Source organism: Festucalex cinctus, chromosome 1, assembly GCF_051991245.1.
Source record: "Festucalex cinctus isolate MCC-2025b chromosome 1, RoL_Fcin_1.0, whole genome shotgun sequence".
Classification (NCBI taxonomy): Eukaryota; Metazoa; Chordata; class Actinopteri; order Syngnathiformes; family Syngnathidae; genus Festucalex; species Festucalex cinctus.
Genome location: NC_135411.1, coordinates 64,774,123 through 64,797,766, shown reverse-complemented (window position 1 = coordinate 64,797,766; position 23,644 = coordinate 64,774,123). Strand labels below are relative to the sequence as shown.

Below are 23,644 nucleotides of genomic sequence, written 5' to 3'. Positions count from 1 at the left end.
CTTAATCGAATCGTATCAAACCGTTCTGTTCTGAAAGATAATCGTTTTTCAATCGAATCGCAACCTGTGTATCGAGATACATATCGAATACGCCTCATTTCAGAGATTCCCACCCCTAGTATGCACAACAATGAATATTATTTAATGCATTTTTTTGTGGCCAATGTAATGCTGCATTCGAGGATAGTCGGAAGTCGGAAATATCCGAGTTGGTTTTTCCCCAATTCCGACTTGAAAGTGTTCGAGGCGAAAGTAAACAACCAAAATGGCGGATAGTGGTAAATTGTTTTTTATTTTGGTTCTTAAAACTCATTTTGACCTCCCAGAAAACTTAACTTCTCGCAATTTTGCTTCATTCATTGTTTTTATCTTATTTCATAAGCATTCCATACAGTTCAGTAGTTCACCATATAATTTCATGCATGGCGATAGCGGCATACTGTCACGTACGTTGCGTTACTCAACTCAACTTTTTGAAAACCCACGGTGAGGGTGAATTCTATACCAAACACAATTTAGTTTAGATAATACTTTTTAACTTCTAAATGTCTTAAAATGGGTGCAATTATAGCACCACCTGCTGCTCTGGCATGTGATACTCATGTGGTGAAATACTATTCACTTATTTAGCCCATTATAGCAATAAAACATTACTATTAATTTGATACTTTCATTATTTTTCACGTACAATTAGTACCTTTAAAAACACATTTTGCAACTTGCTGTCGACTGAAAATTAAATCACGAGGGCTCAGGTAACCAATCACAGCTCACCTGTTTTCTAGGTTTGGTCATGTGACATTCACAAGCAAGTTACAAAATGTGTTTTAAAGGTACTAATTGTACATGAAAAATAATGAAAATATCAAATTAATTATAGGCAAAATATTAATGTTCGACTGCCAAAAATGGCTAAGTAAGTAGAGTATCCCTTTAATGTTTTGCATTCTCTAAAATGACTTGGCATACTTTAAAATCATCAGTATTTTCCACTTGTGTTTACAAAGTGCGTAGCATGATAAGTGCTTCAGAACAAATGCTCATGAATCTTTCAAGATGGGACTGCATTGCCTCATTGCAAAGGTTTCTCACTATTACTGTCATACAAATGCTTTGTGCGTTGCACGTAGCGTCCATGTAATGACTCGTGCTTCCCCTCCTCTCCAGTGTACACCCGAGTGCTGAAAAAATCCTCTCAGGAGCTGTACGGTCTCATCTGCTATGCCGAGCTCCGCAAAAAAGTTGGAGGGCGTAAGTAAAGTTCTGACATGGTTCCTGAAACATGTTTTGAGCCTGTGGGTTTGAGGCCATGAGGGATGCAATTAATTGCGGCATGCAAACAACCTGTTCCACCCAACCCCCTATGCACACAAACACGCAAACACACACCTTTGGTCTTTAGGGAAAGCTGCTGCTGTTCTAAACAATTATTTGACTTTGCATTTTGTGTCTCATACAGTCATGGATGATAAGAATGTGGCAAAGCTGAATGAACTCATCCAACAAGGGTAAGTTATAGCATAAGATTAAATAACACAAACAATCTGCTCTTTGTATACAGTACAAAATACCAAACGGTTAAATTTACACTTTATAGTTGTCCTAAAAAAATCTGTGATTAACAAAATCGGGGATGAAAAACTGAACCCCAGTGATGGGACAGTGTTAGTAGATGACATTTTATCTTATAAGTGTAACCTGATTGTTTTGTTGAACGACTTTAAAAATCTAGACAGTTTCAAACACTTGGTCCATGTGTTTGCAAAGCAATTCCAGTTTGTTAAAATGTTGTCATTGTTGAAAAAGTTTGCCGTTTCAGTCACAGGTAGTTGTTAACAAAACTAATTGACTCAGACTCTCATCACTATTCCATTTGTTTGATCAGGGCCACCACTGTGCGCTCCAAAGGGAGGAACTTGCGAATTAAAGCGCCCATGTGTCGTGCGCTGAAGAGACTTTGTGACCCGGATGGTGAGTGTCCATAGATACGCAGATGCTCTGGACAGCAAAAAATGTTGCTAAAAAAGTGTGTCAATCATGAGGCACTGGATTTTGTTGGGGCGGGTTTTAAGCAGTAACAATAGCAATGAGGGGGCTGTTGGTGTTTCCATGGTAACATTATATGTTGAAGAGGCTGTGCAGAGAGACGGTGTAGGTACGTGATTGTACCGATGAATTGTTGGATGATCATTCGCACTTAACTAATGCTGAAGTAAATGTGCCGAAACTCTCCAATCTGTAATTGAATCATCTGGTTTGTGATGTGCCAATTGTGTTATGTCAGTGAATTGTGATTTTGCTCTAGTAGTGTGTTTGGTCTTAAGAATGCAATTCCATAAAATGTGAAAGCCCCTCAGGCATTTCATCTGCCGTCACTGTCACAGAATCCTTTTTGACTCCCATTTCCCCTCTGCTTGACTCTGCCCTTGATGTCCTTGCAGGAGTAAGTGACGAGGAGGACCAGAAGCCGGTGCGTTTACCCTTGAAGGTGGCGGTGGAGCTTCAACCGCGCAGCAACTATTCCTGGGCCCGCGTTCAGAGTCTAGCGCACAACCCTCGCCTCAGGTCAGTAATCCTTGTTAAATAAGACAGAAATCCACATATACAGTGCATCAGTGCAAATAACAGCTGAATGTTTGACCTTTGATTTGTATGGATTTCATTGACATTTTCTATATGAAAAATAATGGAAAAATAACATTTATTAAATACAGGGGAAGTTACAGCAATTTTTATCAATAGTTGATTGTCAGGTATAGTGTTAAATTCGTCAACAAAAACTTCATCCATCCATCCATTTTCTTGACCGCTTATTCCTCACAAGGGTCGCGGGGGCTCAACAAAAACTTAAAGAAAAATAATTTCGTCAACACACGTTTCACCGGACTAAAACTAGACTAGACTAAAACCCTCATTAAATAAACAATAACTGGGACTAAATCAGTATGCATTTTCATCAACCAATGAAGAGATGAAAACGTCTTTCACTTAATAAAAACTGGACTAAAATCTATAGACATTTTAGTTCATGAACAAAAACGAGACGAAAATTATATGATTTTGTAAAATCTCGTCTCTGCTAATCTGCCACGTCTGTGACACTGTCATGTGACACACAGCACAAACACATGGGGCAGACAGGAAGTGGGTTCATGGTGAAAGGTAAAAAAAAAAAAAAAAAAAGTATAGTTCTAATTTAACATTAATCCAACGGCCAATAATGTTAATGCGACTGCTAACTAATGCTGGCTAACTCATAGCATGGAGGCATAGTAGTCACTGTAATTGTGTGTGAAGTTGTTTTTCATCACAAAGATGAAAAAAAATACATGTGAAATAGTTTTAGATCTGAAAATGTTCAATATAATCTGATGAGAAAAAAATATACAGGGGTAAAATAGTTGTCCTGACTAAAACCAGAGTAAAACGTTGACAATTTTGGACTAAAACTAGACAAATATAATTATATCTTCTTGGACTAAAATAAAGACTAAAATTATAGAATTATAGTTGACTAAAAATGCACTAAATAAAAATTGGATGAGGTTGACAAACTGATAAAAACTAACAAGCATGACTGAAATTGGACTAAAACTGAGACTAAAAATGTCAGACAAAATTATCACAAGTCAGGTAAGTTGTTAGAAAAGACATTGTCTCATTTTTTCCACCATTTTCATTTGGGATCTTTTCATCTGTTTTTTGGGGGGAAAAATGTTAATTGAAATTGTAGGTTAAAGAAGACGTCAACCCCAAAATTATTAGTCTAAACAATGGTATTCTGATTTAAAATTGCATTTGTGAAACATGAATGAAATATCAAAAGCTGAGCAATGATTGGTAATTACCTGAGCAACTGTGATTTCATTTTCCCTTGACAAGTGACAAAATGGCCGCCCCCTGAGATGGATAAAAAAAACAAAGTGGACTTTGCTCCTTAAGTGATATTCCACAAACGCAGTATTCATCAAAATGCTGTGTTTAGACTAGTGGAGGCACATGCAACATATTGTAAAGAAAAAAATTGGGTTAACTTCCCTTTTAAGTTAGTTTCAACTAAGTAGTTTGCTGCTAAATAATTAAAATGCAAACACAAATCCCTACACTATTGGAATTTCAGCTTAATAAGCAATAATGGAGCTTTTTTTTTAACAAGTGAGCAACGTTGAAGAAATACATTTCTGGAAAAGACACCATAACATTCAAGAAAACTGGAATCATATTTATAGGCTGGTAAATGGACTGAACCTGTGTAGCGCGTTCGACATCATATGGTGCTCAAAGCACTTCACAACGTGTCAAATTCACCCAAAACAACAAAACAAAAAACAGTATATACAATAGTGTTCAATAAGGGAATCTAAAATGTAGACGTTTAACAAATACTGTTGATATTTAGGAGCCAAAGCTCTGGTTATAAATTGATAACTGTGTTTTTATTTGCACCAGGATGGTGGTGGAGCTTCACAGAAAAGTTTCCAGCCTGATTGAGTACCTGAAACAGAAGTGGGCCTATCACGACCAGAGAATTGTATCCGTCACTACTTTTTGTTTGGTTATTAACACATTTGGATTTTCTGCACCACTTTTGTTTGAGGAATCTGCTATCTCACGGTCTAATCAGTCTATTATTAAATGGAAACAGCAATGTTGTTGTATGCGAGACATTTCCTTGACTCTGCTCTTTTTAGATCAAAAGTCTGATGGAAAGGGACGCTTTCGAGGGGACTCAGTCCAGTGCCACTTCTCCAAACAAAGCCCCGCCCGAGGAACTCTTTCTTTTCCCGGCCGAGACCAGCTCCCTGACCACGCTGCCCGGCGTGGCTCGCGTGGTCCACTCCAAGGCCTCTTGCACTGTCCACTGGCAAGAAAGCGGCAAGGCCCGGCCTAACGCCAAAGAGCTGCCTGCCGCCCAGATCTTGGGTATTCACACAGCGCCACCTCCACGAGCGAGCACCAAGTCTGGACGAGGGAACGCGGCTTCGGCTGTGTCGGTGACCCCACAGAGTGACACTTGTCAAACGGAGCCCCCCAGCTGTGATACTTCACCCGATGCTTCTGCCAAGGTAGAGGAGAAGAGGCCGGCATCGCTATCTGCGCTTCCTCAGCAGACCGTCATTCCTCGAGAGGATACAACTGAGGGAGGACTTATCGAGGGGGTAAAAATCTGCACCGCTAGTGCAGAGTCCAGAGCAGCTCTAGCAGGGACCAAAACGACGGATTCTTCATGTGGCGGTGCAGAGAACTCACTAGAACAGTGCAAGGAGGAGCAGAGCGTGAGCACCTCCTCCTCAGACACCATCCAAACTGCTCCAGCCAAGCTCGCTGTGGAGGAGGGAGCGCCACAGAGCTCGCCACCCGCAGCCAAGGAGCGAACTGTTGAGCAGATCAGAGGAGAAGGCTGGAACATCCGCGACGCAGAGAACGTCACGCTGGCAGAGTTGTACTTAATGTTCGGGAAGCCCGGCAAGCTGCAGCTTGAGTACGAGTGGCAGGCCATCTCGCGTCCTCACGAAAAAGGTCGAGCGCCATCGCAGCACAGACCATACGGGAAGCAACGAGTACTACGTTGTCTGCTAAGACTGGTCACTACAGAGGTCAACCCCAAACCTTTGGTAGGCGTGTGTTGAGTCTGTACACAGTGGTGTCGATACTTGATTCTTGCTGTCTTATTCTCCTCCAGGCTCCAGAGCTTTGTTCCACAGCCACGTCACCCCTCAAGACTCCTCAGGAGGATCAAAACCAGGCCTTCACGCCTCCAGCAAAAGGTTCCATTGCAGGGGTCCGTAGTCCGAGTTTTGGCCGGCAGCCGGTCTCTGTCCGAGGGGCTAAGTTACACCTGCCAAATGTTGGAGGATCAGGTATCAGCAGACCAGATAGATTCAGCGGATTGTATTCAGAATCTCTCCTCATCTACTATATTAGTGATTCTCGACTTTTATTGAACCAAGGCAACCATGTTGGTGAATGATTCCAAATACAGCCAATGGCTACTTTATAGATTGTGTGGAATTGAATATATTAAAAGTAAAGTTAAAATAAAAGTGTGAAATATCACATGACAGCATGAAATGGAGTCATCGCCATTAGGCAAGGCAAGTTTATTTGTATAACATATTTCATACCCAAGGCAACTCAACGTGCTTTACACAAGGAAAGACAGCAAATAATATCAACAAACACAGTAGTTAACAACATTCAGAGGAAGAAGAGAAAAAAGTAGGTTACAAAATTTACTAAAGGAATATACATTGACAATGTTAAAACATACAACAAACTTTAAAAACATTTATCATAAGGAAATTTTAAATAATAAAAATAATAATTCCCATTAGGGGTGGGTAACTTTGTCTCACGTTTCAATTAGATTTTGATTCGATTCAAAACGATTTTGGATTCAAAATGATTTGATTGAATCGTCATGATCTACTCCAGTCTGGTTTGCATGACAGAATGACAAATGGAGACATTAGTTTTTTTATTTACTTATTTTATTTTTTTTACATTCATTAAGTCAAGGCAAGTCATCTTTATTTATATAGCGCTTTCAAACAGCCTTAGCAGTCACAAAGTGCTTTACAGAAAGACAAAAAAATATAACATAAAACATTAACAGCACGTTCTGAATTGTAAGGAAAGTGTCTTTATTCCTGGCTCAGAGGACATGCTCGGTCTCGCTCACGCTAGTCAGTTCCCCAAGCAACATAAACTTAAACGAACAATACTATTGTTACAGTATCAAGCCATTTATTACATTTCAGATGAGGTTAACTGTAAATATAAAACCAGAAAACAAAGAAAATTACAAAGGATAACGCACAATCACAAACACCATTGACTTGCTAACGCTAATTCGCACGCTACTCGTGGCACATTTATCACTCAAAAGAACGGCTATTCATACAAAAATGCTTCACGAATGTATACAGAGACACATGCAAAAAAAAAGAACTTTTAACTTGATATTGTGACTTTTTTTTCTTCTATTCTCTTATGTGGCTACAACTTGGTGTAACAGAATGCGCTGCCCCTAAGTGGCCAAATCGTGCACAGCGCTCCCAATAAAGGTGCACACAAACAAGGGCAAAACAGTATAGAATAATATACATAAAATCGATTTTGGGACATTTTATTCGGAATCATAGTAATTGAGAATTGCGATTTTTTTTTTTTTTTTTTTTTTTGGGACACGCCCCTAATCGTTATGTGTTACCCTCCTCAGGTGCTCGCAACTTTCCCCGCTCATCAGTAGCAACAGCCAGCGACTCTGAAGGCAACGTGTTTGCAGTCCCCACCACACTGCCCCCAAACAGTTCCCGCCACAGCAGAATGTTCTCCCCCAACAAGGAGGCCGAGCTGGCCCTGAAACAGCAGCTCGACTCCATCAGCGTAAGACGCGTGCATTTTGCGCCACCAAGTTTCAAGCCCACATTCTTATGCAGTCACGTTGATCACAAATCGCTCATATTCATAGATGCAGTCGGATCTTTTCTTCTCGCGACCAAGAAAACCTCGAAACAAACTCCGGAAACCGCTCGTGGTCCAGGTGAGTTTCGTTGTGTTCCCGATTTCAAGCTATCAGCTAAGTTGCTTGTGCCTCGTCCGTAGCGAACTCTTCTACCGCGAACGGCAGGGGACACTTCGCAGCACGTCTGCTCCTTGTCCATCCTCTCCAACTCCGCTGCCACAGGTACTAAGAGGGTGTAAATCAGGGGTGTCAAACATATGGCCCTCGGGCCGGATCAGGCTCGCAAAGGGGTTTAACCCGGCCCGCGAGATGATTTTGTAAAGTAAAAAATTATTTGTAATGTCGACCAATTAATCAGCTGGCCACAATCAAAACATATACATTTATAATTTCACAAGCAGTCCTCAGATGAACAATGCAACTTGTAACGGGGATCGTCCTGGATGTCATTATTTTACACACAACTTAAAGTTACGGTTTGTTTATTTGTTTATTTATTTTTCTTAAAATCATAGACCGACATAAACATGTTAAATACGACACAAATTAATTACTGGTAACACAATAGATATGACAAGGATTAACATCCTTATAACATTAACTCATTTTAAATATTAAGTCTTCTTTTTTTATTTATTTATTTATTTATTTATTTATTTATTTATGATAGAGCATGTAGAAGGCTTTTATACAGCCTCTGAACTGTTGAAGCAATGGTAGTTATTACAAAATCGGCCAGCAAGTGGCAGCAGAGTATAAGAGATCAAGCTTGTCAGTGTTTTCACCAGGAATGTAAATAATGATGAAACTTAGCTATATTCTAATGCTAATTGCTGCAAAATGGAAACAAATAGAAATGTACTTTTCCCTGATGAATCTTTCTTTTGGTAGGTTCCATGTTTTTATAACAATAGAATACAATATTCTGTGGGCCTTGTTAAAATAAGTCAAAATCCAGGAAAACAGCCGGGAGTGAAGGGGGTTGCTTCAGTGAAAATGGTGGCGAGTGAATGCGTTAACTGCGCCACACAATGCATTCTGGGAACAATATATATGCAAAACAGGTAGATTTAACACGTCCAGAACACATACAGGTAAAGTGTTGCCGCTTTACATTTGCATTCATGTTATTTTTTGGTGGTGTATTGGCTCCGTTGGTAGGGGAAGATGCCGGTCCGACCTGGCAGACCCAAACTTATTGTGAGGGTCTGCTGGGAACGTCTGGTGGAATCCCCTGTCAGAAAGAGTTTCAACACCCACCTCCGGCAGAGCTTCTCCCTTGTCCCGGGGGAGGCAGGGGACATTGAGTCCGAATGGGCCATGTTCCGCGCCTCCATTGTTGAGGCGGCCGATCGGAGCTGTGGCCGTAAGGTGGTCGGTGCCTGTCGCGGCGGCAATCCTCGAACCCGCTGTTGGACACCAGCGGTAAGGGATGCCGTCAAGTTGAAGAAGAAGTCCTATCGGGCCTTTTTGGCCTGTGGGACTCCGGAGGCAGCTGACAGGTACCGGCTGGCCAAGCGGAACGCGGCTTCGGCGGTTGCTGAGGCCAAAACTCGGACATGGGAGGAGTTCGTTGAGGCCATTGAAAACGACTTCCAGACGGCTTCTAGGAAATTCTGGTCCACCATCCGGCGTCTCAGGAGAGGAAAGCAGTGCACCATTAACACTGTGTATAGTGGGGATGGGGTGCTGCTGACGTCGACTCAGGACTGTGGGTCGTGACCGAAAGAACGAGATCCCGGATACAAGCAGCCGAAATGAGTTTCCTCCACAGGGTGTCCGGGCTCTTCCTTGGAGATAGGGTGAGAAGCTCGGTCATCCGGGAGGAACTCAGAGTTGAGCTGCTGCTCCTCCGCGTTGAGAGGAGCCAGCTGAGGTGGCTCGGGCATCTGGTTCGGATGCCTCCTGGACGCCTCCCTGGGGAGGTGTTCCGGGCATGTCCCACCAGCGGGAGGCCCCGGGGACGACCCAGGACACGCTGGAGAGACTATATCTCTCGGCTGGCCTAGGAACGCCTTGGGATCCCGCCGGGGGAGCTGGTTGAAGTGGCTGGGGAGAGGGAAGTCTGGGTTTCCCTCCTAAAGCTGCTGCCCCCGCGACCCAACCTCGGATAAGCATTCGTAAATGGATGGATGGATGTTATTTTTTTGGAACAGCATGATTACAGTTGAGCTCCGTAATTTAGGAGTAGCCCACAAATAGCGAAAATCTGTGTGTATATACCATTATTTTACCGATCCGGACCACTTGGTAATATATTTTCCTCCATGCAGCCCCTGAGCTAATATGAGTTTGACACCCCTGGTGTAAATGATAGCTAGTCCCACTGTCAAATTATTAAACACATACAGACTGGGTCACAATTGTCCAGTTATCGTCCATCTATCTCACTTCCTGTTTTTCACCTCAGGAACTGGATCTTTCCGGCCAATTCAAACCCGGCTTGCCCCTGCCTCCCTCCCTCAACCGTCCAAAGCTTCTTCCTCAGCTGCTTCCAGCTCTGACGTCGCCAGCCAGCTCTCCAGTATGTATTATTTTGTTTTCATTATGTGATAGTATTTTCATGTTAAGTGCTGTTTGTCAGGTTTGCATAAACATGACATACTGTTTGTTACTGTTACGATGTAATACTAGCACATTGAAAGAAGAATTATTTTCACATTATCTATGCAGTAAAAATATGAACAGTATTTCTATTATTGCTTTTTAAAATGATGCAAGTGAATTCTGTGAAAAAGGGGGAAAATCTAGTGTTCTATATATTTAAACTAAGGGGGAAAATCGGTTTAAATCAGAAAAAGGTCCTATTTCTGAGCCCTACAATATATTAATAATTTCCTCTCAAGTCCATGTGTTTTATCCAAATAGTCATTTCCTCCTGAGATTTGCTGACTAATTCGGTGTATTTTTTTTTTCCAGGTGCAATTGACCTTGCAGCTAAGACTGCAGGCATCATTCCAGGAAGTCCTTGTCGGGAGCCGGAGTCTCCTGCGCTGGTCACCCCTGCACCGATTGTTGATGCTGTACCAGAATCTCAGCTCCTCCAGCACAATGTCTCAGAGGTCAGGGGGGAAAAAAACGCACATTAGTCTTGTTTTATTTATTTATTATTTATTTATTTGTTTATTTCTTGTTTATTTTTACAATGAAGAAATTAGACAGTTATGTTGCAAAGTAATTAAATACATGAGAAAAGATATTGAAAATCCTACCTCTTTACAAAGATAAACTTGTTTGGTTTTGAATGATGCTGTGGGGAGAGATCCTAATTTGTCATGATGAAAGATTTTGCTAATGTATGACACGCAAAATACATCATAACAACGTGAAACTGTGCTAAGCACATAATCTGCTCGTCAAAATTGGCTGTAACAAGTTTTGCGCTGACCAACCAATCAGAAGACAGGAAATTGCCGATGTCATATAGAGCCAGCCCTCTGGCCCAGTGAGACAAGTTTGTCATCTGATTGGATAAGGAAAGAGTCACATGCTTCATAGTTGTTCCATCAGTGAGCACAACTGATAAATTGGCTTGCTGAAAGGCAGAAATATGATTGGGCAAAAAAATATTTAACATTCACTGAAAACGGTGCAGCCAAGATAAATGCTACGAAATCCATCCATCCATTTTCTTGACCACTTATTCCTCACAAGGGTCATGGGGGGTTGTGTGCTGGCGCCTATCTCAGCTGGCTCTGGGCAATAGGCGGGGGACACCCTGGACTGGTTGCCAGCCAATCGCAGGGCACACAGAGACGAACAACCATTCACACTCACAAGCACACCGAGGGACAATTCGGAGCGCCCAATTAACCTGCCATGCATGTCTTTGGAATGTGGGAGGAGACCGGAGTACCCAGAGGAGACCCACGCGGGCACGGGGAGAACATGCTGCTACGAAATGAAGAGTTAGAAATAAATTAATACAAATTTCATTGCTGAAGTAATTTAATTGAGGATGTACATGTAGGCTCATTGCAAAAACAAAAGATGTTTACTGCTTCCACAGAATGGTCTGCCTCCGCCATCTCCCGGTGTGACAGGGGGTGGAGACTCGCTCCTTTCTCCGCCCAGCGTAGCTTCATTACTGGACATCTCTCTGCCGGGCCCCCCTGAGGAAGCGATGACCCCAGGAGAGAATCAAACACACATCAGCGACTCTATCATCGAACTCGCCATCAATTCTGCCCACTATGGTGCGCCAGCACGGAGAAGTAGCCTTGAATAAAGAGCCCGGCAATAATGGAAGACTTGCGTAAGTCATTTGAATGCTGTCGTGATGCAGGCGAGGAGGCGGCGCTCTCTCCAGCCAAACTGAGCGGCGGCGACGGCTCCAAACTGCTGGCCTCGTCCCCCTCCGTCAGCCCGTCCCGCGGCTGGATTGCTTCACCCAGCCACGACCCGCAGTGGTATCCCAGTGACTCATCTGACTCCACTTTGGGATGCCTTCTCTGTGAGTCTGGCTTCAGTGTTTCTTGATTTGATGACTTTACCAAAGTCTATTTGTGAACAAAACCTTTTCTTTGTTGTTGTCTGAAAAAGTGGCTATAGATCCCTTCAAAGTTTGTAAACAATGTGATGCAATTTAAAGGGCGGGGCTTAGCTGGAGGCAAAAACACCTCAGTTGCGTGTGGTTCTAACACCGGTCAGCATATTATCACAGAAAGTTCATAATATATGAGTAAATAAAGTCAAGTCTAAGTCTAAATCAAAACCGACTCCCCACGACCGTGAATGTTACTTTAAAAAGTTAACTCTGACTGATGGGACGATATTTACTGACCCCTACGCACTCACGCACTGTAACAATGATTTAACGGGACTAACCACCGTACAATGGCCGGACATTTAAATCTACCTTATAGAAAAACAGCGTTTATACTAAAGATAAACTGAAGGCCTATAAATCATTACATGTCGACAACTAACTACGCCTTGAATGGACATGTTCAAAATTTAGAATATAAGAACTTGAGCAAGGACTTTTGTGTCGTGCGGTCGCAAGTGCTGCCAGGTCAACGGCAGGGACAGAAGACGAGGATATACAAGGCATGGACCTCTCCTACAAAAATTTGACAAGAGGTTATCGGAACCATTGTGGGGGCTTTCGCCTCGACAAAACTGAAACATACAGCTAACGTTTGGTTTGCTAGCGGTTAGCATTCGCGCATGTAGCATGTAAAAACAGACTTTTTGTAAGTCCGTGCATGTAAAAAGAATCCCACAAATAATGACTAATTTAAGTAATTCAATCACAACTAATTCTAGCCCATATGATTGTGCAGGCTGAAGCTGATGGTTAAATCTTACCTGATATGAAGTGTGCGCCGCAAACACCAGCATTGTTGATGATAGTCTCAGACAGTCTAGTCCTTTCGCCTAATCGCGTTTAACCACAGCCGTCTGCGATTACTCTGACTGGCAGAGGCTGGGATGCGATAGAATTTCAAGTTTTAGTTTGTCCACGGTTCTGGCAACAAAAAACACAAGACAGCATTTTCTACAAACAACCAGCGTTGTTTACTTCGAGCTGTACTTCCATTGCCTGCAGCGGCAAGTCGTTTTTGCATCCAGTAAACACCGTGACGTCATCGTGACGTAGGCCATGAAGGGGTCCATAAGGACAATGGGAAAATGTCTGGTCCCAGGATGACAACATTTGAGAACCACTGTGTAAAGAAAGCCACCATTTTGTTTGCTACTAAGAACATTGTTTGATAATCTTGTCTTGTAATGTTGTGGCTTAATGTGATGTCATTGCAGCCAGCATGGTGTCTACTGATAAGGGCAGGCGGAGCACCCTCACGCCCTCCGGCCCCTCCAGTGGCACCGCTTTGCTGGGTCCCAGCCTTCTTGACTGCAACTCCCATGATTCCTTTCAGTCACGCGGGCTTCCTGATGTGGCCGAGGTATGTTTTGCACTTCAGCTAGACACAACAAGTCACTTGTACACAGAAAAATCCCCAGTGTTAGATTAACACTAGTCACGTTTCCAGCCACCCATTTTTATTTGAACTTTCAAGAAATGTGAAAATAAAACTGAATGGAAACACTATAAATTCGAAAAAGGGTCCAAAATTTGCAAAAAATAAAAAAATTTACGGTTGGCAGTAGGGGTGTTAAAAAAAAAAAATCTATTCGGCAATATATTGCGATATTACAGCACGCAATTATCGAATTGATTCAATACGTGGCCGAATTGATTTTTAAACATCCATTTTTGATGGAAAAATATTCACCAAAACATCTTATTTATAGTTAGAGTTAAGCATACATTAAGCATGGAAATTTTTTTATATTAATGGAACATTACTCCTTAATATTTTATTTTAATGCTGTTCAAACATGAAACAAATTAAAACCTGTTTGTTAAATACAGTGGCTCACAGTTATAAGGCTGAAGTTTCAGTTAAATAATACATTTTCATACAAATCTTGCAGTGTACAATTTACTGATTTGTATTTTCTAAATTTGAGTAAAAAAATCGAAACAATCGACTTGTAAATTCACATCGGGATTAATCGGTATTGAATCGAATCGTGACCTATGAATCCTGATACAAATCGAATCGTCAGGTACGAGGCAATTCACACCCCAAGTTGGCAGTAACTTTGCACGTTTTGACCGGATATTACATCACACGTACGTTTGTAGTCACAAAGCAGTGTTGGCTGATTAAAGTAAGGTAAAATAAATCTTAAATTAAATGCCCAGTCTGCCGGTTTCACTCAGGAAAATGCACTTTTTAAATACAGGATTTAAACAAACAAACGACTTCTCAATTTACAGATGTGGGCTTCTCTTAATTTCTGGTGGTGATTTTGTCCTAAACCCCCACCCCCCTGCCTGTATTTTGCCATTTTGTGTTTGTTTTGTAAACAGCGGGATGTTTCTGTGGAAAGAGTGTTTACAACCCTCCAGCCAATCGCAGAGCGGGGGGGTGCGTGTCGGTTGCGTGACGTCACTCCCGCAGCAATTTGAAAGCACGCACGGATTTATTTATTTTTCACTCACTCATTCACACATGTAAGCTTCTGTGAGTGAGTGAGTGAGTGAGTGAGTGAGTGAGTGAGTGAGTGAGTGAGTGAGTGAGTGGAGAAAAAAAAAAACGTGCATGCTTTCAAATTGCCGCGGCAGTGACGTCACGCAGCTGACACATTTGCCTGGCCCCGTTTGCGACCCCGAGGATCCAAGAAATGTCCCGCTGTTTCCAAAATAAACACAAAATGACAAAATACAGGCTGGGGGAGTGGGGGTTTAGGCCGAAATCACCACCAGACATTAAGAGAAGCCCACATCTGTAAATTGAGAAGTAGTTTGTAAATAAAATTAAATCCTGTATTTAAAAAGTGCATTTTCCTGAGTGAAACCGGCAGACTGGGCCTTTAATTAAACAAGCGAATATTAATGCAATTTTAGATGGAAAACAGCAAAGAAACACTACAGTTTGTCAAAATTACAAAAACAAACTCATACGACATCGCACGGTGGAGTTGCTACTCTGTTTCTTCTTCTTTTAAATTACTGGTGGATCACATCTCTATGGCATATACGGCGGAGTTCCCTCTCAATATTCGCAAAAGAAGAACAGATGGAAACCGGCATAAGTCGCATGCCCGTTTTGCACATTTTCCCAAAACCCGCCTTTAAAAAACAATCAAAACAATTAGATGGAAATCTGACTACTGTGGGATAAATCCACTAAGAATGTGCTAATAGTTGTAAAAATTGGCGCCTGAACATGCTCTTCACTTAGGATATTGCGTCATCCTCATTTAGCGCCATTAAAGACTTATAACTCATTTTCCAGTAATGGATTAGGCATTGTGTACAATGAATAATAGTGCAAATATCTCTGGCATCTTATTCCCTGAATTTTCTTTTAAAGCGATTAAGTATCAAAATAAGAACATACCGTGGTGGATGCCATTATCCTGGGCACGTGATCGTGATGACGTATCCCGTGCGTAAACGACAGTTGCTGTCGTTCACTTGAATGGGAGATTGCTGACATAATAGGCAAGAAAAAGGCGTCTTTGATCCCAACACTGCACCAATTCTATTCAGGATAAAATCCTCAACACGTCAGGGATCATGTCAGCCCGTGTGGGGTGGCCTCTCCTAATGTGGGCTAAAGCGTGCTTAGCACACAACATGTAGCATGGCCTGGAAGAGTAAAAGTCACCCAGATGTTTACCGTCCAGGTTTGGGACCGTCCACAACTTAACATTTCCAGAGTGAACAATGCCAAAGGTGACTTGTCTGTTGAGCCTCTGTAACACGCAACTTGCAGACGGCCCCCAACTCCGACTCGCTATGAGCCGGCCGGCGAAATGAGGCCTCCTTGTTGGCCGGTTTCATCGTCACTTTGGGCTGGACACAAATGTTTGGCGAATCCTCTGTGGCTGTACTGCTTTTGAAGAAGTGCTTCTTTGATGTAAGGCGTAATTTCACCTTTGTTGTCCACCGTGTGGGACGCGATAATTCCTCGTGAGTCTCTTTGTTGTCATTCAATGTGTATTTTACGCACGCGATACGTCACGATGATCACGCGACTGTCCTTTTTTTTTTCTTTTTTTTTTTTTTAAATATAGACAACCTCACCCACAATATTGTGATAATTTCATACACCAATGGGAGGCTGCTATTAGTCAAGATGCTGCCCGGTCCACTCAAGCACACTTTCACACGGTCAAATTGTTCATTGAGATGTCGCAACTTTTCAGGGATATTAATATTAGTCGTTCTTTTCAGAGGATAAAGAATCTACGACTGTGTACTTATTTATTGTCTGTCTGTGTTGCTGCACAATAAGTGGACAATAAGTGGACTGAAAGGCTAACCATGGAACGTTTATTAGCATATAAAATATTCAGTTGCGCTTGCAGGTGGACTCTCAGCTTGCTTGCATGATGAGCGAGAGCAGCGTGGACTATATCGCTCGCTTCAACGACCTGGCTCAGGAGCTCGCCGTGGCCGAGCCTTGCATTCCGCCACCCTGAGAGGGAGGCGAGGCGAGGCGCCTCCCATGACGCCATCTGGACAGAACACGAGCACATTTGACCTGCTGCCAAGGAGCAAAGACGAGAGTGCAATAATTAGCTTGTGACAGCCAGATTGTTCAGACAACGTTGGCTTCACTGAACTTTTTTGCAATGAGATGAAACGCCCTTTAAAGACTTTTGCATTTACAAAACACAACCTCATGTACAGGAAAATTATCTTGCCATATCTGAACAAAAATATGTCACTGATCCTTTCTTTTAGTGCTTTTTTTTTTTTTATGTTCGTCTTCACCGTGTTATGTTAGCCCCTAAAATGTGCAAATCCACCTAAATGTGCAGTTACACGGCATACAAAGTTAAAAGATGTTTGGATTTTGGGTGAAATTATAGGATGAATCAAAAATGCACTCTTACCGGTTACCTAATCTAATCTTTTGAATGTACGTGCCCAGTTTTGTTTCTATACGTTTTATACAATGGTGCGTGTTATTCACAGGATTTGACAGTAGGTCAAATTAGGTTCGCCTGTTTTTCCGTTCATTTTGAAAGTTAGTGTAGTGTAAATACATCCTGACAAAAGGTGGTTGATAAAAAAAAAAAAAAAAAAAAAAAACAACCTCAACACAAGAATCTCCATCACGCTCTTTGTTGAAGTTGCTTTGTATTTCACACTGACTTCCATCACTTCCGTTGGATCAATTTACGGAACATTTGCAGCATGCTTTCAGTTATTCAGGCAGTTTGCAAAATGGCAGCTTTGGTTGGCAGAAAGTTTAAGATCAACACGGTGACTTTATTTCAATTTGGTGCTGAAGAGAATTGAAATCCGTGTGTCTGTGTTGAGAAAATATTTCAGGCTGCGTCGACTGATTGAAAGAACATTCTAATGCTTAACTCATTTTACTCCATACGTTCTTTTAAATTGAAACATAACACTCCATTTAACATGACAAAAGTGAGTGTAATCAACTTATTTACCTTTAGTTACGTAACGTTGTGTTGAAATGTTGACTGAAGTGAACGCTTGTGCCAAAGTCACTACTAATAGCTACCAGTTTTAACCACAGGCTGCTCTTCATATGGTGACGTTATGAGGTTCTCCATTTCGGTGCTCAATCATTTCCTGCAAATCCATCTCAAAAGTTCACTGTCATCGCATCCAGTGGTTTGTCCAACCAGCATCATCCTAGTGTCAATTTGTAGTTTGAGTTTGCTAGCGGAATCGCGGGGAAATAGGACTATAAGATGACATCATGCTATTTTTTCAAATTCAAATTTGAGATTTTTATTTTTTTTTTTACTTTAAAAAAGAACCAACAGGTTTGAAACTTTAAATCTGGTATGTTTTTTATTATGTTTCATTCTTTGAAGGACTTCTTTGTACAACAGTTCCAGTATTAACTGCGCTTTTGTAACATAATGTAAATTATTTGGAATATTTATTAACATTTCTAAAAATGTGGTTCTCTTTAACTTAAGACTAAAAATGGAACAACCTGTTGAAAATTTCCATTGGTTAAATGTGTTTTTATTCTGTGTACAAAGTTCGCTATTAAAAAAAAGAAGGTTTTTCTTTTTTATTTGTATGTCAATTCTTTTGATGAAGAGTTGAGCTAGATTTTATATTAAAGATGTTTTGAATATTGCAGCAATCAACTATCGTCACCCTCTTAAAATAATTGCCCAAGTCAATTTTTTTGCAAAAATTATTTTTGCCTAAATAATCTCCCCATGATGCAAATTGTTCAATTTTTTTGTGTTTCCTGAAAATCTGAAAAAATGACTGAAGCGATTATTTTAAGAATGTGTCGATATATCACTAAAATATACAAATTTACTTGGGATCTCTAAACTTACTGATGTTCTTCACTTTTTATGATTGTTTGAAATCATAAGTAACAATTTAACATTTCAGCATTTCGGAATTTGGGAAAACTTTATTTACTGGAGAAAATAGAGTTTTAAGTTTTTAAAGATGCTGATTATCCTGGGAACTCCCTGAAGCTTTTTTTGCTAGGATTTCAAAACAAATACTGTATGTCTATTGTCTAATTAAAGAAAAAAAAATCATTTTGCAAATCTGAAAAGTAGTTCAATAAGTTCAAGTTAAGAACTGGAATTTGTACATTTAAATTTTTCACGCCAATATTTGTTCCTCTTTTACTGAAAATTAATATCGGCTCCAAATATCGGTCATCGGCCTCCTTCGCAACAGCTAATAATCAGTGTCGGTATTGGCCTTGAAAAAAAACCATTGGTCTATCTATACATTAGACAATTTTATATCAGTGGTGACAAATGTTTGTTGCATTTTGGTACAGATTCACCATGAATCATTAAGTACACACATACGACTACTGCCATGTTTTTGAACTTTTCGGGACCCCAATTACTGAAAATGAACCCACAAAAATTTGTAGTAATACTTGAGAAAGTTGTTTCAAGTACCTGTAGAGTTCAGAAACAATGTGACATGCGCAAGATCATTTTCAGCAGGCTTTTTTTTTTTTAAAAAGATTTTTGAAAATGTAAATGAGGAGATAGTTACAAAAAGCTACACAAAACAAGAACTTCATTTCACAATTAACAACTCGTGTCCATTTTCGTCTTTTGTGGGCTCAAGTATTTTTGGGTTTGTGCTCCTTGCGAGCACGAGAGGACATGAGTTTGAAGAAGAGGGCGGGCCACAGTGTGCGGAGATAGATGGCCAGCGTGGGTAAAGGTCCTGCCAAAACAACATCTTTGCTCTTGTGACGCACGGCTTTCAGAACTGCCTGAGCCACATGCCTGGGATCCCGACCTGTCGCTGTGGTCACGTCCACAACTGAAAAGACGAGATAAGAAACTAGGAGAATTTTGCCTTAGACTAGCATGCAATTGCTTTTTTTTCTGCTTTTAATTTGAAATTTGGCTCGGGGACAAATAACAGCCTTACCGCCATACTTGGAGCCGTCTCCCGTGACGGCATTGACGGACAGATTTGTCCTGATGTATCCCGGGCTAATGACGGTCACCGGAATCCCGAAACGCTCTACCTCTGCCCGTAAACAATCAAAGTAGGCCTGGGTGGCGTGTTTGGACGCCGCATCTAAAATACATAGCACAATCTTGTTTCATTTCATTTCAATACAGGAAAAATATTTTTCTAATAAAACTTACAGGCTGATCTGTACGGAATAGCGATCTTGCCTTGAACACTGCTTATCACAACAATATGGCCACTGCGCTGGCGAACCATGGCGGGCAGGAGAGCTGATGAGAGGAAAAGGAAGAATTACCAAAGGGGGGACAAAAAAAAAAAAGTTCTGTCTTCTTCCAGTTTAAACTACTCAGAGAATCTTCAGGATGAATTTAAACTTAATTTGTTTAACTTCTGTAAACTTCTGAATGCACTTGTCCAGCTGTTCAATATGTGAAAAGTTGCAGCTGAATGGACCAATAGCATACATGCTAGTCACGAGCCCACCGAGCTAACTTCATGCTCCTCACCAAGGTTATTTTAGTTAACTAAAACTAACAAAAAACAAACTAAAATTCAAAAAACAATTTTGTTAACAAAATAAAATAAAAACAAAAATGTTTTTTAAAAAACGAAAAACTACATTTTATGTTTACAAAACTAACTACAACTATAATTATAGCTAAAATGTCATTCGTTTTAGTCTTTGGTAATTAATTTAATGCTCTTACAACACAAGCTGATTCCAATCAACACGATCAGGCTTATGTACTAGTGCTTGCTGATGAGCTGATCATATATCAGCTGTAGAGACGGGAAACATCCAAAACCTGCAGGATTCCGGCCCTTGAGGACCGAGTTTGCCCAGCCCTGGCCTATGGGGATGATTTTAAGTGTGAATTTTAAGTAGATTTATTTGGATATTAACCAGAATAAGGACGTTTGAAAATGTGTCACACAGAAGTGATGTCATCTACCAGCAGCTGATAGAAAGGCACCTTCAGATGACATCGGTCCCATGGAGTTTTTAAAGGGATACTTGACTCATTGAGACATTTTCAGCAGTAAAAAGTTAATATTTTGTCTATTATTTGTTCATTATTTTTCATGTACAATTAATACTTTTAAAAAGTATTTTTTTCTACTTGCTGTCGACTGATGAGGACATCACCTGTGCTGAGGAAGTAGGTAACGACCAATCATGGCTCAGTTCGCTGACCAAACCAGGTAACAGGTGAGCCATAATTAGTACTCAACACAGGTGATACCATCATCAGTCGACAGCAAGAGGATTTTTTTTTTATTTATTTTTTTAAAGGTATTAACTTTTAAAGGTATTTGCTCCCAAAAATGTATATGTTCTATTTTAAATGTTTTAAGTGTCCCAAAGACATATTTATACGTTTTTGTTTTTGTTTTTTTTATGCTAGAGCATACCGAAGGCTTTGATGCAGCCTCTCAAATGCAGTGAGTGGGTGAAAAAAATGGTAGTAATTACAAAAACGGCTAGCAGGTGGCAGCAGAGTATAAGAGATCAACCAGGGCCATGTTGAAAACAAGTTGTTTCCCCACAATTCTAAACAGATTTGTGAATAATGATTAAACTTAGCTATATTCTAATGCTAATTGCTGCAAAACCGAAACAGATAGAAATATACTATTTTTCCCCGATGAAAGAAGGGACTCTTATCTTTCTTTTGGTAGGGTCCATGTTTTTATAGCAATAGAACACAATATTCTGTAGGCCTTGCAAAATCAGTCATAATCGAGTAAAATAACCGGGAGCGAAGGGGGTTGCTTCAGTGAAAATATCTGCGAGTGAATTAGTTAATTGTACATGAAAAATAATGAAGTTATCTATTAATTCTGGACAAAATATGAACTTTTCACTGCTGAAAATTGTTCAATGAGTCAAGAGTCCCTTTAAATATTGCGCACAAGTAAAACACTTTTTTTTTTTTAACTAAAAGTGAAACTAACTCAAACTAAACTAAAACTAAGCATTTACTAAATAACTAAAACTAATAAAAACAGAACCATCCTGAAAACTATTTAAAATGAACTAAATTAGAAAAAATAATAATTCTGAACAAAATATGAACTTTTCACTGCTGAAAATTGTTCATTGAGTAAAGAGTCCCTTTAAATACTGCGCACAAGTAATACACTTTTTTTTTTTAACTACAACTAATACTGAAACTAACTAAAACTAAACTAAAACTAAGCATTTATTAAATAACTAAAACTAATAAAAGCAGAACCACCCTGAAACTAATTAAAACCAACTAAATTAAAAAATCAAACAATAAAAACTAACTAAAATGACAATTCCAAAACTTTAATAACCCTGCTTTTCACTGACCTTGCGTAAGAGCAACTGGCCCGAAGTAATTCGTTTCCATGACATCCCTCTGAACCGACAAGTGAGTGTCCAGTATGTTGCCACGGTAACTGATTCCGGCATTATTGATGAGGACGTCCACTCGCCCGTAACACTTCAGGATGTCCTCTGCCACTCTGTCCATCGAATGCGTGTCGCTCAGGTCGAAGGTGACGGTGCTGGGAATGTACGTCTGCGCGTTGAACACACAAGTGCGGTTATTCCATAAAGACGTCACCACACCAGATAATCATTTTTGTCTTTATCCAGGAGAATATGACGAGCGTATACCTGCTGCTTTCCGTCCCTTGCGCTCGCGTTCAGCTCCTCAACCACCTGCTGCAGCCGACCTGCATCCCGACCACACAGTACCAATCGAGCCCCTGCGCCATGGAATACGCGTGCGCATTCTGCAATCGAGCAAACTCAACATCAGTCAGGGGTGTGGGCGTGTCAGCTGAAATTTCAAAGAACTGAGAAGGAAACAGAACTGACCTTTGCCCAATCCGGAGCTGGCGCCCGTGATGACCACCACTGCATCCTGGAGAGCGGCTCCGGCTCGGAGGCGGCCAAGTAGGCGATAGAGAAGTAAAACCCCCGCGCTTGCTAGGAGCAGTGCTGGTAGTGCTCCTCCTCCGGTGACACGCTCCATCACCTCCAGCACACACATGACAACACAGCAATATCATAGTGTAGGTACAGTATGCGTCCGAAAAAAAAACTAAGTTTCATTTATCTTTTTTATACATGGCACCATTATAAAAATTATGTACAGCAATAACAGTACAGTAATTATTTTTGCCTTATTTGATGATTTTTTTTGTATTTATATTTTTTATACTACATTTATCTTATTTTACATTTGTAAATTATACTTCAACATAAAGGTTTTCAGATTGTTTTCTGTTGACATTTTAAATTTAATACTTATTGTAGTTTCAAATTATGATGAATTTTGTTATACTAAGTTACCTGTTATTTCACGTAGTGTCAGCAGTTAATTAGATAATTAATTGTGAATAATAATTATATGTTGTCCGTTTCTGTGTTTCGCAGGCTTTCTATTATATTGCTATTTTGAATAACGCATAAAGATTAGGAAAGTTATGGAAATTTGAAACTGATTCAGATTCTACAAAGAAAGAAAGAAAGAAAGACCCCATTTACTTTATATTAAGGCGTTGGCCGGAATGTATGCAATTTCACTGCTTTTAAATAATCATAACGTTAATATCTGTTATTGTGACAGTCAGGAATACTATCCTTACATCACCGGAATTGTGTGATCATGCTGTTCGTGTCTATCCATGTAGCGACGTACAAAGAAGGGGAAAACAATTACATTGTCTTCCAGTAGATGGCAGAAGTCAAAATAATACTTTAACACAGATTTCTAGCCACTTAACTTAATTTGTTAGTGCTTTGACCTACAATCCTCCTAAAGTCACGGACGTGACTTGTCACTGCAGAAGTACTTTTTCCACCCCATAGAAGGCGGAACATGGGTGTGCCTTCTTGCGTGGAGCGCCGTTCGTAAATAAGAAAATGTCATCGTAAAGCGACGTACTACAGTATCGCGATGACAGGCAACGTCAACCCGGACATGAAATTGCACACACACACACACACACACACAAAAATGCCGCACATGTAGTATCGTCCGGTTAATGCTAACGTGATCCACCACCACCAGTGCAACAGAAATGACTTTAATAACAATGCAGTTCTCACCTTGATTTGCACAATGCTTTACTTGAGTCTCGACTGTTATCTCGTTCTCACACGCAACAGTGACAGTCTTCTTCGTTTAATGTACTGCTGGATTACATAT

At 40.6% G+C, this 23,644-nt stretch overlaps 2 protein-coding genes across 4 annotated transcripts in view; one reads left to right on the top strand and one right to left on the bottom strand.

The window, feature by feature from the left end:
* cramp1 (cramped chromatin regulator 1) overlaps window positions 1–18,052 on the top strand; it is a 23,255-nt gene extending 5,203 nt beyond the window's left edge. For both annotated transcript variants that reach the window (XM_077502749.1, XM_077502740.1), the window contains exons 5-20: window positions 1,168–1,251; window positions 1,460–1,508; window positions 1,886–1,971; window positions 2,442–2,565; window positions 4,450–4,531; window positions 4,692–5,615; window positions 5,684–5,861; window positions 7,223–7,389; window positions 7,475–7,546; window positions 7,609–7,690; window positions 9,879–9,992; window positions 10,388–10,530; window positions 11,478–11,664; window positions 11,754–11,921; window positions 13,232–13,377; window positions 16,358–18,052. In XM_077502749.1, coding sequence (XP_077358875.1) covers window positions 1,168–1,251; window positions 1,460–1,508; window positions 1,886–1,971; window positions 2,442–2,565; window positions 4,450–4,531; window positions 4,692–5,615; window positions 5,684–5,861; window positions 7,223–7,389; window positions 7,475–7,546; window positions 7,609–7,690; window positions 9,879–9,992; window positions 10,388–10,530; window positions 11,478–11,664; window positions 11,754–11,921; window positions 13,232–13,377; window positions 16,358–16,471 — 2,720 coding nt within the window. In that variant the 3' untranslated portion in view covers window positions 16,472–18,052. The remainder of the gene's footprint in view (window positions 1–1,167; window positions 1,252–1,459; window positions 1,509–1,885; window positions 1,972–2,441; window positions 2,566–4,449; window positions 4,532–4,691; window positions 5,616–5,683; window positions 5,862–7,222; window positions 7,390–7,474; window positions 7,547–7,608; window positions 7,691–9,878; window positions 9,993–10,387; window positions 10,531–11,477; window positions 11,665–11,753; window positions 11,922–13,231; window positions 13,378–16,357) is intronic.
* dhrs7b (dehydrogenase/reductase (SDR family) member 7B) lies at window positions 16,296–23,644 on the bottom strand. 2 transcript variants are annotated; one of them, XM_077502768.1, is made up of 7 exons: window positions 23,545–23,644; window positions 22,309–22,468; window positions 22,105–22,223; window positions 21,796–22,006; window positions 19,634–19,726; window positions 19,410–19,562; window positions 16,296–19,298 (listed from the first exon to the last, which is right to left on the bottom strand). In XM_077502768.1, the coding sequence occupies exons 2-7, from the start codon at window positions 22,463–22,465 to the stop codon at window positions 19,093–19,095; spliced, it is 939 nt and encodes a 312-aa protein (XP_077358894.1). In that variant the 5' UTR covers window positions 22,466–22,468; window positions 23,545–23,644; the 3' UTR covers window positions 16,296–19,092. The 2 variants fall into 2 exon arrangements, with proteins under 2 accessions (XP_077358894.1, XP_077358888.1); XM_077502762.1 differs by lacking the exon at window positions 23,545–23,644 and adding an exon at window positions 23,245–23,534.

Bases quoted from the DNA above. Each gene is read 5' to 3' on its own strand.
- dhrs7b (XM_077502762.1), bottom strand. From the start codon at position 23,316: ATGTTCCGCCTTCTATGGGGTGGAAAAAGTACTTCTGCAGTGACAAGT. The intron at 19,727-21,795 runs GTCAGTGAAAAG...TCCTCTCATCAG, and splicing joins GCCAGTTGCTCTTACGCAAG to CTCTCCTGCCCGCCATGGTT. The intron at 19,299-19,409 runs GTAAGGCTGTTA...TCGTCTTTTCAG, and splicing joins AGACGGCTCCAAGTATGGCG to TTGTGGACGTGACCACAGCG.